This window comes from Cervus canadensis, chromosome X, assembly GCF_019320065.1.
Source record: "Cervus canadensis isolate Bull #8, Minnesota chromosome X, ASM1932006v1, whole genome shotgun sequence".
Lineage (NCBI taxonomy): Eukaryota > Metazoa > Chordata > Mammalia > Artiodactyla > Cervidae > Cervus > Cervus canadensis.
Genome location: NC_057419.1, coordinates 43116418 through 43135823, shown reverse-complemented (window position 1 = coordinate 43135823; position 19406 = coordinate 43116418). Strand labels below are relative to the sequence as shown.

General features: G+C 41.4%; 1 protein-coding gene across 2 annotated transcripts in view; it reads right to left on the bottom strand.

Moving 5' to 3' along the window:
* MAOB (monoamine oxidase B) overlaps window positions 1–18687 on the bottom strand; it is a 111808-nt gene extending 93121 nt beyond the window's left edge. Inside the window, exon 1 of one of the 2 annotated variants that reach the window (XM_043459423.1) lies at window positions 18464–18687. In XM_043459423.1, the coding sequence (XP_043315358.1) occupies window positions 18464–18509 (46 nt within the window). In that variant the 5' untranslated portion in view covers window positions 18510–18687. Of the gene's footprint in view, window positions 1–5043; window positions 5205–18463 lie in introns of those variants that run through there. The other variant, XM_043459422.1, reaches the window with a different exon arrangement.
* Window positions 18688–19406: the final 719 nt, after the last annotated feature.

Genomic DNA, 19406 nt, shown 5'->3' with positions numbered 1-19406 from the left:
TGTTACTGTATTTTGCACATGTGCTTTGTTCTTCACATCTCGTTCCAACAGTTTCACAAGATGGAATAAGCTCTCACTTTACCAACTACTTGTAAGTTGAAAAATGCAGACATCATTTTTCATTGTCATTGAGGTCTTCATCCACTGTATTTAAAAAACACTGAAAAATAATGCTAAGAGTTTATATATAGAATGCATGATTTGAATACTGATTTAAATTCTAATTGCTAATACTATTTAAAATCCTTATTTTTCTAAGAAAATTAAAATCCCTAACACACAAACATTGATTGGAAATTATAATTCACTAATGCTTAGAATTTTAAAGATTGGTTTTAAACTTGCTCTCGCATAATCTTAAAACCTGTAAATTTACCTAACAGAAAGGAAGCCAGATTTAAAAGATACCTGTTTACTGAAATATACCTTTTAAAAGAATGCAGTAGGAGAAGAAAATGCCTTCTTATTTCCATCGCTTCTAGTCTATGGCCATACCACCCTGAATGTGCCCGATCTCGTCTCATTTCCATCGCTTCTCATACTATTCTGTTCACAAACTAAAACTCAGAAATAAAGCAAGCGTAAACCCAAAAGATTTTTCTTTTGCAAATAAAATATGTTTGCCTCCCTTATCTTACAGTCAGCTCAATCTTTTTGTACTTTTCCCCATTTCTCAGACCTGTCCACTGGAAGTGCAATATTGTGGGCCAGCAGACTGATTTATCTACAGAAAACTCATTTCCCTTTGGACATATTCTTCATGAAATCAGAGAGAAAGGACCAAGGGGAGAAAAGCAGACAACAGACAGTGTATTTTGGATGTTCTGCCTTTTATCAACTAGGGTGGACCATGTGATTTCCTTTCAAATTGTGACTGTTTCTGCATGCAACCCAATTTCTAATGACAGAAAAGATATTTGTGATGTTCTCCTTACCCCTCCTGAGGCCAGAAATATCACACTATCTATGAGTAAGACTAAAAAGCTAGCATAATACTTGGAAACTCAACCCCAAGTTATCTTAGTACCTATTCTGACTTGGTCCAAGGGTGATCTCTTGAAAGGTACCCAGAAGCTTCTTTCATCGAAAAAAAGGACATTTTGGCTCATGCAATAACAATAAATAGGCACAAGAAATGTAACTTAACATCTTTCCTTGTGTGTGGACCTGTGTTAAACTGGAACTGTTTCTTGACTGTTTGTTCCTAGCACCTGGCACATAGAAGGCTCTCACTTCAATTCAGTTCAGTCGCCCAGTCGTGTCCAACTCTGTGACCCCATGGACTGCAGCACACCAGGCTTCCCTGTCCATCACCAACTCCCAGAGCTTACTCAAACTCATGTCCATCAAGTTGGTGATGCCATCCAACCATCTCATCCTCTGTCCATTCTCCTCTTGCCTTCAATCTTTCCCGGCATCAGGGTCTTTTCCAATGAGTTAGGTCTTCACATCAGGAGTCCAAAATATTGGAGTTTCAGCGTCAGCATCAGTCATTCCAATGAATATTCAAGACTGATTTTCTTTAGGATTAACTGATTGGATCTCCTTGCAGTCCAAGGGACTCTCAAGAGTCTTCTCCAACACAACAGTTCAAAAGCATCAGTTCTTCAGCACTCAGTTTTCTTTATAGTCTAACTCTCACATCATACATGACTACTGGAAAAGCCATAGCTTTGACAAGATGGGCCTTTGTTGGCAAAGTAATGTCTCTTCTTTTTAATATGCTGTCTAGGTTGGTCTTAACTTTTCTTCCAAGGAGTAAGCATCTTTTAATTTCCTGGCTACAATCACCATCTGCGGTGACTTTGGAGACAAAAAATAAATAAATAAACTCTCCCACTCTTTCCATTGTTTCCCCATGTATTTGCCATGAAGTGATTGGACCAGATGCCATGATCTTTGTTTTCTGAATGTGGAGTTTTAAGCCAACTTTTTCACTCTCCTCTTTCACTTTTATCAAAAAATAGAGTAGCCATCATAGTAAACAAAAGAGTCCGAGATGCAGTACTTGGATGCAATCTCAAAAATGACAGAATGATCTCTGTTCATTTCCAAGGCAAACCATTCAATATCACAGTAATCCAAGTCTGTGCCCTGGTCAGCAATGCTGAAGAGGCTGAAGATGAATGGTTCTATAAACACCTACAAGATCTCATAGAACTAATACCCAAAAAAGATGTCCTTTTCATTATAAGGGACTGGAATGCAAAAGTAGGAAGTCAAGAGATAGCTGGAGTAACAGGCAAATTTGGCCTTGGAGTACAAAATGAAGCAGGTCAAAGCCTAACAGAGTTTTGCCAAGAGAATGCACTGGTCATAGCAAACACCCTCTTCCAACAACACAAAAGAAGACTCTACACATGGACATCACCAGATGGTCAATACTGAAATCAGATTCATTATATTCTTTGTAGCCAAAGATGGAAAAGCTCTATGCAGTCAGTAAAAACAAGACTGGGAGCTGACTGTGGCTCAGATCATAAACTCCTTATGACAAATTCAGACTTAAATTGAAGAAAGTAGGGAAAACCACTAGGCCATTCAGGTATGACCTAAATCAAATCCCTTACTATGATACAGTGGAAGTGACAAATAGATTCAAGGGATTAGATCTCATAGAGTGCCTGAAGAACTATGGACGGAGGTTCATGACATTGTACAGGAGGCAGTGATCAAGACTATCCCTAAGAAAAAGAAATGCAAAAGGCAAAATGGTTGTCTGAGGATGCCTTACAAATAGCTGAGAAAAGAAGAGAAGCAAAAGGCAAAGGAGAAAAGGAAAGATAAATGCATTTGAATGCAGAGTTCCAAAGAATAGCAAGGAGAGATCTTCCTCAGCAATCAATGCAAAGAAATAGAGGAAAACAATAGAATGGGAAAGACTAGAGATATCTTCAAGAAAATTAGAGATACCAAGGGAACATTTCATGAAAAGATGGGCACAATAAAGGACAGAAGCAGAAGATTTTAAGAAGAGGTGGCAAGAATACACAGAAGAACTGTACAAAAAAGATCTTCATGATCCAGATAACCACAAAGGTGTGATCACTCACCTAGAGCCAGACATCCTGGAATGTGAAGTCAAGTGGGCCTTAGGAAGCATCACAATGAACAAAGCTAATGGAGGTGATGGAATACCAGTTGAGCTATTTCAAATCCTAAAAGATGATGCAGTGAAAGTGCTGCGCTCAATATGCCAGCAAATTTGGAAAACTCAGCAGTGGCCACAGGCCTGGAAAAGGTCAGTTTTCATTCCAATCCCAAAGAAAGGAAATGCCAAAGAATGCTCAAACTACCGCACAATTGTAATCATCTCACACCCTAGCAAAGTAAGGCTCAAATTTCTCCAAGCCAGGCTTCAACAGTACATGAACGGTGAACTTCCAGATGTTCAAGCTGGATTTAGAAAAAGCAGAGGAACCAGAGATCAAACTGCCAGCATCCAGTGGATTATTGAAAAAGCAAGAGAGTTTCAGAAAAACATCTACTTCTGCTTTATTGACTCTGCCAAAGCCTTTGACTGTGTGGATCACAACAAACTGTGGAAAATTCTTCAAGAGATGGGAATACCAGACCACCTTACTTGCCTCCTGAGAAGTTTGTATGAAGGTCAAGAAGCAACAGTTAGAACTGGACATGGAACAACAGACTGGTTCCAAATCAGGAAAGGAGTACGTCAAGACTGTACATTGTCACCCTGCTTATTCAACTTATATGCAGACTATATCATGAGAAATGCTGGGCTGGAGGAAGCACAAGCTGGAATCAAGATTGCTGGGAGAAATATCAATAACCTCAGATATGCAGATGACACCACCCTTATGGCAGAAAGTGAAGAGGAACTAAAAAGCCTCTTGATGAAAGTGAAAGAAGAGAGTGAAAAAGGCTCTCACTCAATGTTTTCCCAATCGAAGACTAGCAGCAGATGGATGGAGACAGATTGGCATGCTGCCAGCCAAGATTTTTTTGATAGATTGTAAACAAAAGAGGCTGAATCACAGGATTAGAAACTAGACCACAATTTCCTTTTACAGACATTTCCATAAGTCACGGGCTTCATCTTTTTCAATCAGAGAACAGAATCCTCCAATTGTCAATGTCATTATAATATTAATAGTCTAGCTCTAAAATGTTTGATCTGGTGGGGCGTGGGAAGAATGGACTTTCTCTTTTTCTCTCCTCTGTTTTGCCATGGAATGGGACAATGTGTTGCTCCTACTGGACTTTACATAATGCTGAATTATATATAGTCCTTGCCTTTTTCTATGCTTTTCCAATCATCTTCAAGATTCTTGCGTTTCTCAGTCCAGCAGAGGGGCCTTCCAGACATCCCTAAACTTAGACTAAATGACTAGTTGTCTCCTCTGCCCAACTGTAAAATATCAGATTAATTACTTTTTTTACAGCATTCATTTTTCTGGCCTTTAAACCATTTGTTGAATCACACAGAGAATCCCATCTCTGGATATGCTGATTCAAAATGTTGCAGCTCATATAAATGCTATTAATGGTCATTTCCGAGAAGTACAATCAAAAGGTTGTCTGCCAAAACACTATAGCACTCTCCCTTGCAATCATGATCTTCTATCTTTCTAGTTCACTTGTTCAAATCCATCGAATATGAATGCCCTTTAACCCAAGATCGTCAGTCTATTAACCTTTCCACTTAAATCCTATCAATGTTTCCCTCACAGTGTCATTTTCTCTCTTGTTCATCTGGGATTCCATCATCCATTTCTGTAATCACTTTCAGTATCTCTGATTCCTTGTGAGAAATCCTACAGGAAGCTGCATAAAATGATTGTAGATTAGGGGAAGAATAGAGGTAGATGCCAATGTAGATTTAAATGTCAAGCACATAACATTCTATTTGATGAAAGAATATTTGAATTGGCTAACTATCTCTCTAATAAATCCTATCACCAAATCTTCCTTTGGGTCCTCTGAGGCCCTGAGGTGAAGCTGCCATATTCCTCTCTTCTGTATCACCTGAACCAGATGAATTTATCTTTCTCAGCGCCCACCACCGCTCAGAGAATTCACCTGTATGTAGCTGAATGTGCCTCCCTCTGCTTGGTGTATGCTTCGAAGAAAGAAACATGGATTATCCATCTGTATATTCCCATGTCTAGCCCCATGCTTGGTAAATAGGGCCCTCGATAAGGGTTTATTGGATGAATGGATGAATCACTGAATGAACAAACTTGACTTTTTTTCCTCCCCTGCAGAAACAACAAAATAAAACATGTTTGATGAAATGAGGATAATTCATCTGAGCATATGCGTTTATGGGTGCTTATCATCACTACTTAACAAGGGCTATTTCATTTTAACTGGCATAGCATAAAAGGGCTATTCTGAAACGGCCAACTGTATCTTACAGGACTCCTAAACAAACCAAAATCTATCACAGGATTTGAATGCAAACTGGAGAGGAAATTAAAATGTAAAACATGAAACAGCTGTTTGATCAGCTTTTACAACAGACTGTGGACATAGGCAATATTCATGTCTTATATAGATGGGCAAAAATAATCATAGAAAATGGTTTGCCACAGGACTATTCTTTGTTCTTTTCCACACTGAAACACACAGAATGATCTAATTAATTATATCAAACTTGTAGAAGCACAGGATAACGGTATTCAAAAAATTTTAAAGCACTGTATAATATATAAATACCTAGTAAATAGTGGTAGGCATAAAGCATTAATTGCAAAAGTGGTTTGCCTGCATGTTATAGAGAGCAAAAAGAGCAAGAATTATATGCCACCACTGAAATTTTACAAAACTAAAGAACGTTTACAAAAACTAGTACCTACAACTTCATTAAATTACAACTCTGAACAGGGGAAGATCCCTGATTTTCTTTGTGTTGTGTCAAAAACAGAAAAATACTGGCTTCCTAGAGAAGTAACTAAGAAGCCCATTATTAAAATTCCACCTTAAACTGACAAAACTTTCTTGGAGTAACAATTTTTTAATCATTAAGAAAAGGTTTAAAATGATTCCCAACACTTATGTCTAGGAATTTCCTAAAGAAGAAATCAGAATTATGCACAAAGGTTTAGGTATAGGATATTCACAATAGCTTTGTTTAAAATAGAAATTTGGAAACAACACAAATGTTCAGCAATAGAAGACTGGTAAATAAATACAATCAGATGAAATAATATAAAGTTATCAATATTGTATAGAAGAGCATTTAAGACATGGTTAAACATCAATAATATGTTGTTATTTATGTTAAAAGGACTACCAGTGAGTATGGTAAATCCAGTAGATGGTTTGCAAACAGAAAATACAGGTGACAATTGTAACAGTGGCTTTTTTGTAGGAATCAATTATAGACTATTTTCATTTTCTTTCTGCTCCTTTCTTTAATTTACACATTTTCACAATAAGTATGTATTATTCCTCAATTCACCCTATTAAAAAACATTCCTACCTCTCCAAAAAAAACTCCTTAAGCTGTAAATAACCAAGAAGGAATGTGATTTCATCTTTCATTTACATCAGTGGCCTGTTTTCCTAAAAATTTTTGAGGGAACTTTGGTCATTAATTTGATTATTAACTCTTTACCTGAAGTTATCTGAAAGGGGGCTGTGTTGGATAATAAAATTTTTCCAAAGAATTTGTTGCTTTAATGTAAAAAACTGGAGAATAACCCAAAAAAGTGAGATAGAATTAAACATGATTATAAAGACACAATTTAAGACAGAAACACAACTGGGATCACAGGAATAAAAAAAAAATACAAAAGATGAGGTCAGGATTCTGAATTCACTATAAATGAATCACTGGAAATGTCTGCAAGATAAATAACAAAGGGGGGTATTATTTAGGTTGGAAGGAGAGCAAATAAAACTAAGGACCTAGAAGGACACTTTCAGCATTGTGCAATTCTGACAAATGTGTTTTCTTTTAAGTTTATAACAAGGTTTTAAGACTGCTTGAGGTACAAGGTGCAAATGGATGCTTCTCAAAATGAATGAACATACAAATCATTATATATATTAAAAGCAGTATGTACATGTCAATCCCAAACTCCCTAACCATCCTTTTCCTCCAAACTTTCCCGGTGTGTGTTTAGTCGCTCAGTTGTGTCCAACTCTTTGTGGCCCCACGGACTACAGCCCACCAGACTCCTCTGTCTATGGAATATCACTGGAGTGAGTTGTCATTCCCTACTCCAGGGAATCTCCCCAAACCAGGGATCAAACCTGTTTCTCTTGCATCTCCTGCATTAGCAGGTGGATTCTTCACCACTAGCGCCACTAGTTTCCTTTTCTAAGTTTGGGAGTCTGCTTCCACTTTATAAATATGTTCATTTGCATCATTTTTTTAGATTAAATATTGATGCTGATGATGAGTCTAGAGTGAAAAATGACCCAGGTAAGAGATGACTAACATAAGATCAAGAATGTAAACTTCTGACTTAAAATGGAAATTAACCAGAATATGACATTTAAGATGCCATTAAACAGAGACTCTGGTAACATAACTAACATTTGAAAGGTCAAACTTTGACCCTACTTTCTGATTTTGCCCTCTCTCTCACAAAACAATAGGTTTCAATGAAAACTCTTACATTACAAATAGGATGAACTATTCACTTTGTGTTTGAGATTGCTCAAGATGTGTGTTTGTCATTTAGTAAGCTGGGTCACAACCCTTAGGGAGAAAATCTCTTTGATCTTATTTTTTCGAAAAAGGAAAATTTTAAATACAATCAAGTCCTTCCATTTCAACTGTAAAACTTCAGGGGGAAAATACTAATTACTTTTTGTGATACCTCTTTTCTAGGTGTTTTCTCAGTAAAACAGAACTTGTCCCCATTCTTGCCTCCCTTCACTTTCTCTTGCAATCTGCTTTGAGCTTCAGGGTAACTCTATTATAATCAGCTAATCACCTTTCAACCTATTCCTGAATTACTACCTATCTCTTTGTTTCTTCGGCTCTAGGGTTGCCCACTTTCACAACTGCCCATCTTATCTTTTTAGCAAAAACTGTCAATGCTTCTTTAGTTCCAATCACTGAAAAACATAGCAAACTCACTTTGCTTTTCAACATTTCATTGCTTGATCCTGCCCTCCTCCTTCCAAATTTATCACCCATATCTCCCTAGCCTACTATCCTAGACTTATTACACTTTCTACCTTCCTATAAATAGAAATATCACCTGCAAACTGGAGTCTATGGCCTTATGAGCTTAAAGCGTCTGCCTCCAATGCGGGAGACCTGGGTTCGATCCCTGGGTCGGGAAGATCCCCTGGAGAAGGAAATGGTAACCCTTCTCCAATTCCTGGGGTCTTCTGTGATTTACTTGGGTCCCACAGTACAGAACTCAATTATTTATTATTTCTAGTCATTTCTTATTGCCTGTATGTGCTGGTCTTGTGTCTCCAATTGCATTTTAAGTTTTCTGAGAGTAAGAACTTGGTCTTACAGAAGACTTTCTGTATCCCCCTTAAGTAAACTGACAGATGATGACTTGAGATCATGGCTTACTGATCTTCGTTTTCTGTAGTACCTTTGTTTACTGAGTTAACCGAAGAGACTGAACATGGATGCATTTTGTAAACTTGAAAGTAAAAACAGTGCATTCGAAATGTTAGTCATTTTTATCTTCCACATAGCAACATTTGGTCAGGTTCTTGTTCCAACTGCCCTTTCTCCTAAAACTGAGGGTTCATCCTCCAGAATAGGGACTTTATTCACTGGAAAACCAGGTGCTGTCACTAATAGATAAAACTAAAGATGCTTCCATCTTCAGTCACCAATGACTCTATTAGAGCAAAAAATTTTTTCTCTGCACCACATGGCAGGCAGGATTTCTGTTCCCCTACCAGGGATTGGAACCATGCCCCGCTGAAGTGAAAGCACAGAGTCCTAACCACTGGGCTACCAGGGAATTTCTTAGAAGATGTTTTTAGTAGAAGAAATTTATGGGATTTGGATGGTTAAAGTCAAGAAAAAATTTTATACCATTATCAAGGGAATTACTGACTTCTAGTCAGTGAAAGTCACTCAATCGTGTCCGACTCTTTGTGACCCCATGAAGAGTCCATGGAATTCTCCAAGCCAGAATACTGGAGCGGGTAACCATTCCCTTCTCCAGGGGATCTTCCCAACCCAGGGGTCGAACCCAGGTCTCCCGCACTGCAGGCGGGTTCTTTACCAGCTAAGCTACTGAAGACATCCCTAAAAAGCTAAGCCCAAGGAGCTTGGGGTCCTTGCAAAATGATAATGCTGTGCTTTTCACATGAGGAAATTTCCAAAGTATTCTGTTATGGGGACAAAAACTCTCATCCTGGATATGGCCTCTACATTTGGCTCTGTTTTGGGGACCTAGAAGTGTATTCAATCTTGTACATTTCCAAGATTCCCTCAGTTAAGCCCTGCCTGCTGACGTAAAAATAGCAGAGTTAACACTGATTGAGCATCCCAGAAGTTAGCCCCAGGAACATCACTCCACTTAATAAGTGATTATATGGGGGCTGAGGAAATAGGTAACTAACTGAAGCTATACAGTTAGGGACACAGGTAGGATCTGAACCCAAGTGTTAGGCTCCTAGGGTTCTTGCATTTAACTTCTGTGTTATCCTGCTTCCTCCAAGAGGTAAAAGGTTAGTCCCATCCTTCCAACAGCTCTCTGGTTATAAGGCTTATCTTCTCTGAGCCCAAAGCCTGAGAAGACCCACAATTTTGATCAACGGATTCTATCAATTTAATTCAATTTCTGAGGGCTAAGGTGAGCTGGGTTCTTTGCTAAACACCAGAGATAGGGAGATACATTGTACAAAGTCTTTGATTTTGAGCAGCCTATGATCAGGTGAAGGTTCACGGATGGTTAAACAAGTAATTTAAACATGGTAAGTGAGATCCAGTAATAGACACACACATGGAACACTGCTAAGACTATATGTATAATGGCCATCAAATCCAAAGATGAAACTACAGTTAGTGTGAGTTCCAATTCAGAGTGACATGCTACTGTACACATTTCATTTGTCCCAGGTGTCCCAGGTGACATTATACTATATGACCTTGCCACCTGTAATAATTCAATATTACCTAATTTTAAATGTTATTTAAAATGCAGAAGTTCTAATTCGGTGTACATCAGTTAAGGGCATGTGTATATAGACTTTGAATCTTGACAAGAATAAAGAAATGTACAAATATTTGAATTCAGTGATAGCAACATTTGTTGTCATTACTGATAACTGGAGAAATGCTTGATACTGGAACATTTTATTGACTTTATTGTGTCACTAGAACATGAAAATGCCACTGAAGCTCAAAATGTTAAGAGAAATAAGTTAGAAACTAAATTATCTCATCAAGTTCACAGGATAAATTTGAGTCAGAGCCCATCTGTATATTTATTGACAAAAATGTAGAAATCAACAAAGCAGCTGATTTTTTCTTTTTTCTTTTTCTTTTGCCCTATTGGTTGCATTTAAAAGCAGATTTTTTTTTCCAGTGATAATCCAGTAATCTGTATATTCTTCCTTTCTTTATCTTTTAACCACTTTAAAGTTGAAGTATATTTAATCTTCAATGCTGTGTTAGTTTTAGGTGTACATCAAAGTGATTCAGATATGTATGTGTATATATATATATATATGCATGTTCTTTTTCAGATTCTTTTCCATTATAGGTTATTACAAGATATTGAATATGGCTCCCTGTGCTATACAGTAGGTCTTTATTGTTCATTTATTTTATATATAGTAGTGTGTATCTGTTAATACCAAACAACTAATTTATCTCTCCCCCATCACTATCCCCTTTGGTAACCATAAATTTACTTTCTATGTCTGTGAGTCTATTTCTGTTTTATAAATAAGTTCACTTGTATCATTTTTTATATTCCACATATAAGTGATATCACATAAATTTTTCTTTCTCTGTCTGACTTACTTCACTTAGTATGATAATACTTAGGTCCATCCAGGTTGTTGCAAATGGCATTTTCATTCTTTTTTTATGGCTGAATACACATGTGTGTCTGAGTCGCTTCACTTGTGTCCAACTCTTTGTGACCCTATGGACTGTAGTCTTCCAGGTGCCTCTGTCCATGGGATTCTCCAGGCAAGAATACTGGAGTGGGTAGTCATGGCCTTTTCGAAGGGATCTTCATGACCCAGGGATTGAACCCATGTCTCTTACATCTCCTGAATTGGCAGGTGGATTCTTTACCCACTGAGCCATCAAGGGAGCCCATATATATATATATGTATACACACACACACACACACACACACACACACACACACACACCACATCTTAAATCCATTCATCTGTTGATGGACATTTAGGTTACTTCCATGTCTTGGCTATTGTAAATAGTGCTGTGCACACTGGTGTGCATTTATCTTTTTGAATTAGAGTTTTTTCTGGGTATAGGAGTGGGATTTCAGGATGATATGGCAACTCAATTTTTAGCTTTTTAAGGAACCTCCATTCTATTCTCCATAGTGGCTGCACCAATTTACATTCCCACCAACAGTGTAGGAGGGTTCTTTTTTCTCCATACCCTCTCCAGCATTTATTATTTGTAGACTTTTTAATGATGGGCATTCTGGCTGGTGTAAGATCAACTACTCATTGTGGTTTTGATTTGCATTCCTCTGCTGCTGCTGCCAAGTCGCTTCAGTCGTGTCCGACTCTGTGTGACCCCAGAGACGGCAGCCCACCAGGCTCCCCCATCCCTGGGATTCTCCAGGCAAGAACACTGGAGTGGGTTGCCATTTCCTTCTCCAATGCATGAAAGTGAAAAGTGAAAGTGAAGTCGCCAAGTCGTGTCCAACTCTTAGCGACCCCATGGACTGCAGCCCACCAGGCTCCTCCGTCCATGGGATTTTCCAGGCAAGAATACTGGAATGGGTTGCCATTGCCTTCTCTGTTGCATTCCTCTAACAATTAGCATATTCAGCATCTTTTCATGTGCATATTGGTCACCTATCTTTGGAGAAATGTCTATCTAGCACTTCTGCCCATTTTTTGACTGAGACATTTTTTTATATTAAGGTGTATGAGCTGTAAAACAACTGATTTTTCAAACTGATGACATACATATCACTCACATTACTCAATATATATGTCTTTTCCACTGTTCCAATGTGAACAGATTATATCAAAATAAATCCTAAGTTATTGCTACAGACTGGAAGGAACTGTTCCTGTAGTGCCATTATCACTGGGAACAGAAGAAATCAGCAGTGGTAGAGTACAGAGGTTAAGAGAATGGCATTCATTGTGGTTTCACCACTCACTAGCTGTGTCACCTTAAGCAAAATCGGTAACCTTTCGATGCCTTAGTTTTCTCATCTGGAGAGTAGGGATAATAAAGGTATCTACTTCATAAAGTGGTCTAGAGGGTTAAAGGAGAAAATGCATGTAAAATGCTTGGAATGGGGCTTAGGATCTGGCAAGCATACAGTAGACCTTGCTATTATTGCTAATCAGGCCAACAAAATGGCCTCTAACCACTAGTGGATGTGAAGTGTCAGTGTGCCGGCCAACTCCACTGTCAAACTTTGGCTGGAGGAGGTGGCTAGTGGCTTAGTGGCTGTGCATGTACATGTGCCAACACACACACACACACACACACACTCATGGAATATTGTCTTATAACAGGGCTGCTGTTTCACAGCCCTACTTTCTTGTATATGATTTACCAACACAGATGATGTAAGAAATGTAGCAGCTAAACTGAAAGAAAAATCTGAAATTCTAATTATTTTTTGTATATAGTTAAGAGATAAATATGTCAGAGATTCTAAACACAGAACAGATTTCTACACTAAGATTTTGAATTCATTTGGTGCCCGGCAGATGCTAATATTAAGATCACCTCACTGTTACTCAATTTAACATATAGACAGCACTCAAAATGCTGACTCTTCTATTATTTATTAAATAATTAATATTATTCAAGAGAGAAATAATAGTCCCATTTATTATTTCTTATAATTAAGAGGGGTGTCAAGTGGCTGAAATGAAGACCAGATTGGAAGAGGAAGAGCAGCCAGGCTGGGGTAGTGATGAAATACAGATCGAGGGCTTTGAAAATTTCTTCTGATAAGGAACACAATGGGTTTGGTGGCTCTGAAGCCCAGGGTAAGCCTGAGCTTCTCGGGCTCCTCACTGGAGGGACTGAAGGGATGGGGGCGGGGCAGGATGAGGTCGGAATGATGCCTGTTATGGATCCTGTAGTCACCTTATAAATGCCTCACAGCAAGAAAAATGACTGGTCAGTAAAGAGGAAGACGTGATTACAGAGATGCCTGCCTCTGCTCCCACAGATTAAAAAACCCTAGAAGCTAAAAAAAAGGATGTCTTTTCCAAAAAGACAAGCTGTCTTTTTGGTACAAGCTGTCACCATAATGGCCACTGTGTACAGTCCTTTATGTGCATTCTTTCTAATCCTAGCAACAAGCTCTCTGCCAATAATGGCACTGGGAGTCTCATTTTAAAAGGCAGATGAAGAACAGAGAGGTGAGGGAAATTTTAAGGTGACACACTAGCTAAGTATAGGAAATGGAATTCATAACGAATGTGACGTCTGACGTATGCACTTTTAACATTGCATACTGCCTCTTTATATCCTGTCTTTGACTGGGATATACACATTTCCAAGCACTTCCATCCAATTACCATTTTTTAGAACATTCAGATGGGTTATAGGTGTCCAGGGAAGTTCTCCATCTTTCTTCATTAAAGGTGAGGCGGGGGCTTTGCCATTAACACACAGGCCTCATCTGCCTATCACATCCCTCAACTCATGATCCCCTGTGGGCCCTCTCTGATGCACCCTGTCTAGGCCAGTCCCTCCAGCCTGCAGCAGCCTTGCCCTCCTAGCCCTCCTGGCTGCAGAGATCACCTTCCAGGTGTTGATTACCACTTGGAAGGCTGACTTTGACTCTTCCAGGCTGTTAGCCGAGTGCCTACCACACTCAGATAGCCAGATCACTTCTCTCAAGCCTGGAAAAAAAATTCTCCTTTCTGTTTCAAGTTTCACTTTTTTAGCTTTTGTTTTGAGGCTTGAGCAAGAGTCATTCCAGAATTGCAAAAGATAGTTTCCATGGTTCTACCAAACCAAACATTAAAATCGAGACTCGGAACAGAAGCCGTATGCTGTTGTCCAGCTCCATGTGGGAAATGCCATTACTCTGCCAAGTCCCCAGAGATGACCTGCTCCTTGGGTGAAAGAGATGTCAGCAGGTGCGCGTTTATATACCACATGCATTTTCCAAAACAAAAAGCTGTTCTACAGTCGCCTTGGAATTTTTCAAACATTAAAAAAGAAGATTATATATTAACCATCCATACCCCCAGTTCATCTCTGCTTATGCCAAAGGGAGTGATTAAAATTTGCTGACAGCTTCGAAAACTATCAGAGAACTACCAGAATGGCCCAAGTTTAATAATTAACAAAGTTAACTGCGTCAGTCACCAACTAATCCTAAAATTCTGATTTTACCATTTTTCCCTTACTCAATAAGATTTGGCAGGACATGCAAAAGGGTCAGGAGTAAGTGGATGTGAATTTCAGATGCAATCAATTACTGCTTTGTGGGGATAATGTTAAAGTTTGTTCATTCAACACATTTGTTGAGTGCTAACTAGGCCAGGCAGAGCTCTGGAGCTGGAGTTTGGGGGTTCTCCAGGAGACACAGAAACACTTCCCAGGGCTCCAGGGGCTTACAGCCTAGTGGAGGAGAAAGTGATTGAACAAGAAATGACACTAATATGTGAGCAATTAAAAACTCAAGGAAAATAACAAGATGGCAGAGGAGAGTTAAACAAAGGCATCTCAACCCATTTGGAGGGATTTAGGAAGGCTGCCCCCAGTAAATGACATATGAGCTAAGATTTGAGATTAACCAAGTGTTTTTCAGTTTCTCAGTTTCCTCATCTCTCTCATCAAACTATAAAGACTGAAATATCTTCCTCCCAGTGAAGGACGTGAGCACCCCCTCAACCAGTTCTGTCCTAGGCATCCTCTCTTCTCTCTCCACTCTTGGTTTGGGTCATTTCACGGACTTCAGGGGCTTCAACTAAAACGTCTCTGTCACACAAATCTGTTAGCCCAACCTGTTCTCTGCACTTCCAGCTGCTAGACATCTCTCCCTGGGTGTTCTATCAGCACCTTCAACTCTAGATGCTCCATCTTTCCCCAAACCTGCTCTTCTGCACATTCCTCTTTTTTTATCATCATATTCCTGTCACTTGACATATCACTTTGTGAATAAAAAATCATTAGTGGCTATTCATTGACAGCGTGTGTGCTAAGTCACTCAGTCATGTCTGACTCTTTGTGACCCTGTGGACTGTGGCCTGCCAGGCTCCTCTGTCCATGGGATTCTCTAGGCAAGAATGCTGGAGTGGGTTGCCATGCTCTCCTCCAGGAGATCTTCCTGACCCAGGAATCAAACCGGCATCTCTTATGTCTCCTGCATTGGCAGGTGGGTTCTTTACCACTAGTGCTACCTGGGAAGCCCCCAAAATTAGCCACTCAGTCGTGTCTAACTCTTTGCGACCAAGTGGACTGTAGCCCATCAGGCTCCTCTGTCCATAGGATTTCCTAGGTAAGAATACTAGAGTGGGAATGGGAAGCCATTCCCTTCTCCGGGGGATCTTCCTGACCCAGGGATTGAACCTGGGTCTCCTGCATTGTAGGTGGATTTTGTACCACCTGAGCCACTAGGGAGCTAAGTCTTTGGGTGATGACATACAAGGCTACCTACAACTCATCCCAACCCACCTTTGTAGCTCGGTCTCCCACAAGTCCCCCTCAGTTCTCCACACTGAAGTTCTTTGTTTTTTTGGTTTTTTTTTTTTAAGATTTTTTTCCTGTGGACCATTTTTAAAGTCTTAATTGAATTTGTTACAACATTGCTTCTGTTTTATGTTTTGGGGTTTTTTCCTTGAGGCATGTGGGATCTTAGCTCCCCGACCAGGGACTGAACCTGCAACCCCCTGCATTGGAAGGCCAAGTCTTAAACCACTGAAACACCAAGGAAGTCCCTGTGCTAAAGTTCTTATCTTTCCTAAGCATGAGAATATCTCACATATTTGTGATTTTATTTAAGCTATTCTTTAACTTCAGATACTTTCTTCATCCAGTCTCCTGGTGAATTCATATCCATTCCTTAAGATCTACTTCACCACTCCTGTGAAGTCTGCCTGGATATTCTCAGGCAGAGTTCAACATTCACCTAGAGTTCAACATTCACCTTTCCTATAACCTTCAGTAGGAGGTCCTAGGAAAAGGCATATATCATAGGTCATTAGTATCAGTTGTTCATGACTCTGCCTCCCACATCAGCCTATGAGTACCCCAGGGGCAATGGCTCTGCCCAATTCATCTTTCCTTCCCTTTGGGATAGGATGCGGGACAGGAAGCAAATGTTCCTTGAATGAATGGATAATGAACTAATGAATAGACCTCTCTTGTGGCACCTACCACTTTCTACCTTGTATTGCCTTTGTCTGGATACTTCATCTCTTTTCCTAGACTGACAAATCTTCCGGGACAAGAAAAACATGATCTAGTTTTGTATCCTCAACCACAGCCTGCCCTTATGTGTACTGTTTAAATAAATGAGCGAAACTCTTGTAATCCCTTGTGTCATACATATGTCAGACTTTGCAAAGCCATTTTCACACACATTGCTTCACCTACCTTTTAGAATGACCTTGCAATCTAGCTATGACTAGTTGGTGTTATCCTCACGTAGCAGATAAAGCAATTGAGTAAGGCTTTGGAATCCTGCTTTCTCAGTTTTTAGAACAATGCCTATTCCATGTGACATTCTTGAGAAAAGGTAGATCTACTCACCAGTCCCTTGTTTGGAGAGTTTGGGAGTCAAAAGCAGAGATTCACCACTGCTATAAAAGATAGCTAAACCCTTATCTATCCTTCCAGTACGAGTCTTACATGAATAATTTGAGTGAGCGTGAAGTTTTGGAGAATGAATTAGAAAAAACAAAATAAAGGGGGAAATGAAGAATTGGAACACGTTAGACATAGTTTGGGTAAGAAAAGGACTTTGAAGGCCTAGAAAGAGAGGTTTCCTCTTCCATAAGATGCGAGTGCTGTGCAAGGCAGCACAGACATGCACTGAGTTCCTCTAGGAGAGATGATGTCAAAAATACTGAATGAAAATGAAATCTATATAGCCAGAGTCCACCACAGCATGCTGCTGTACTTAAAACATCTGTAGCACCATGCACAGAGCCTGGCATGGGTGAGCTCGGGGAGGGGGTGGGGGGACCAGGCAAACAGAAGGGATAGCCTGAGATCTGACTCAAAGGTGAGGAAGGCTGGAATGGAGGCATGGCATCCAACATCCAGCACCTTGCTTTCTTCACCTGCCACAAGAGAATCTGAGTGTCTCTGCACTGCCTGCCCCCCAGGGAGCAAGTTTGAGGCCGGCTCCTGACGTCTGGTTAAAGCACGTCTTAGACAACACAGTGGTGGATTTTGGAGGTGTCCTCATTATTGCTCAAGCACCAGGAGGTCCTGGGGGTTGGACCAAAGCATTCTCAGGGGTCTGTGAGACAGGCTGTTCTGGACTGACCCCACCTCATAGGATCTGCCTGACTCTCTTCGGGGGGGGGGGGGTGCCCCCGCTGACCCCATCCATCTTCTGGCATCTGTTTCCTGAGGCCCAGTCCCACCTCCCTCCCCCGTGTCTATGAGGGTACTTTCTGTCCCCCATCCCTTCCAAGCTTTTTGGCCACCCTCCACTGAGTGTGAGGGAGAGGAGAAGAAGGGGCAGAAGGAGAGGAGACATTTGACAAGAAGGCCCTGCAGCTGCAGGTAGACCCATGGCAATCGTGGAATCAGAAAAAATCGGGGTCAGGAAGGTCGATGCCCCAGGGGCCAATCCCTTCTTTTTGAACGGGAAGCTGTTCAAGGTCGTTTTCCTGGTTCCAGAATATCAACACGTCGTGGTCCATGCCTGTTCCGAGTGAAGGTGTAGAGTGTCCAGGTCGGGCTGGAGCAAAAGGACTGACCTTTGCTTGGGGGCAATGGACTGACAAGGGCATAGGGGGCAAGGGCATAAATGCCACCCCCTAGTAAGAGTCTCTCCCCTGCCCGTTTTCTCACCACCACCGCCCTCTCTCCCCGCCCCCGGCGCTTTGAAAATTCCAGCAGTCTCAGGCTTGGCAGCTGTCGGGGCAGAAGTTCAAAGTCTAGCCCCAGACCTTCAAAAGACATCCTCCGGCTTCTGTCCGGGGAGGGAAGGGGGCCACCAAATCCTTCTCCCCCTGAGGGAGGATTCCGTGTACGACGCTTGGGACCGTCTAGATCCCCTCCCGCGCACGGATTGTCTAGGGGCTCCAGGGGACACCCCGCCGCATGGCCGCCCCGCGTGCCTCCCAGGGCGGCCACTTGTCGGAGCCGGGCAGGGGGAAGGAGGGCGCGCAGCCGCCACTGACCTGAGATGCCGCCCCCCACCACGACCACGTCGCATTTGTTGCTCATGTTGCTCGCCCCTCTCCGGGCCACCTGGCTGCCTGCTGCTTCGGTGTCTGGATCTCGCCCCCGCCCGCAGCGCTGCCCCCGCGTACTAGCGCCTCCGCCGAGCGCCTATATTGGAGGCCCAGGGCTTCGGGTCGCGGAGCCCCGCCCGCCCGCCCGCCTACGCGCCGGCGGGGCTGGAGCGCACCGCCCTCCTTCCCGCCCGGAGGTCTGCGGCTTAAATCTGGGGAGGGTGGACGCCAGGGCAGAGAGGTCATCCAGGGCCTCCAAGAGTCCATTCCTGGGGCCACCACTCCCCGTTGGCCTTATGCACTGCACGGTATTTCCCCATCAGCTTCCCTGGTGCGCTGTTCAGCTGGGGGGCTGGGAGGATGGCAGATAGGGATGTCCTCCTCCAGCACCTCAAACTACTCCCTGGAATGGAGCAGTAGAGAAGGGCAAGCAAATAACAACAAATAACTCAGTTTGAACTCTGTACTAAGGATTATATAACAACAACGTATCCTGCTTCACTAGTGTGAAGGCTTTTCTGGTACCAGGCACCGTACTGGGCATTTTACATGCATAATTCCAGTTAAACCTTACAACCCATTTTATGGATGAAGTAAGTGAGATAAAGTCGTTAAGGAGGGGCAAAGACAAGAGAAAGAGTCAGAAACAAACAATTTCCTGAGAGCCAGGAAAATTCCAAGCCCTACCTTGATCTGCTACCCAGGATTGTCATTATCTTGGCACTGTACTTGAATGGGAAATAGATGGGGAGACAACGAAAACAGTGACAGACTTTATTTTCCTGGGCTCGAAAGTCACTGCAGATGGTGACTGAAGCCATGAGATTAAAAGATGCTTGCTCCTTGGAAGAAAAGCTATGATCAGCCTAGACAGCATATTAAAAAACAG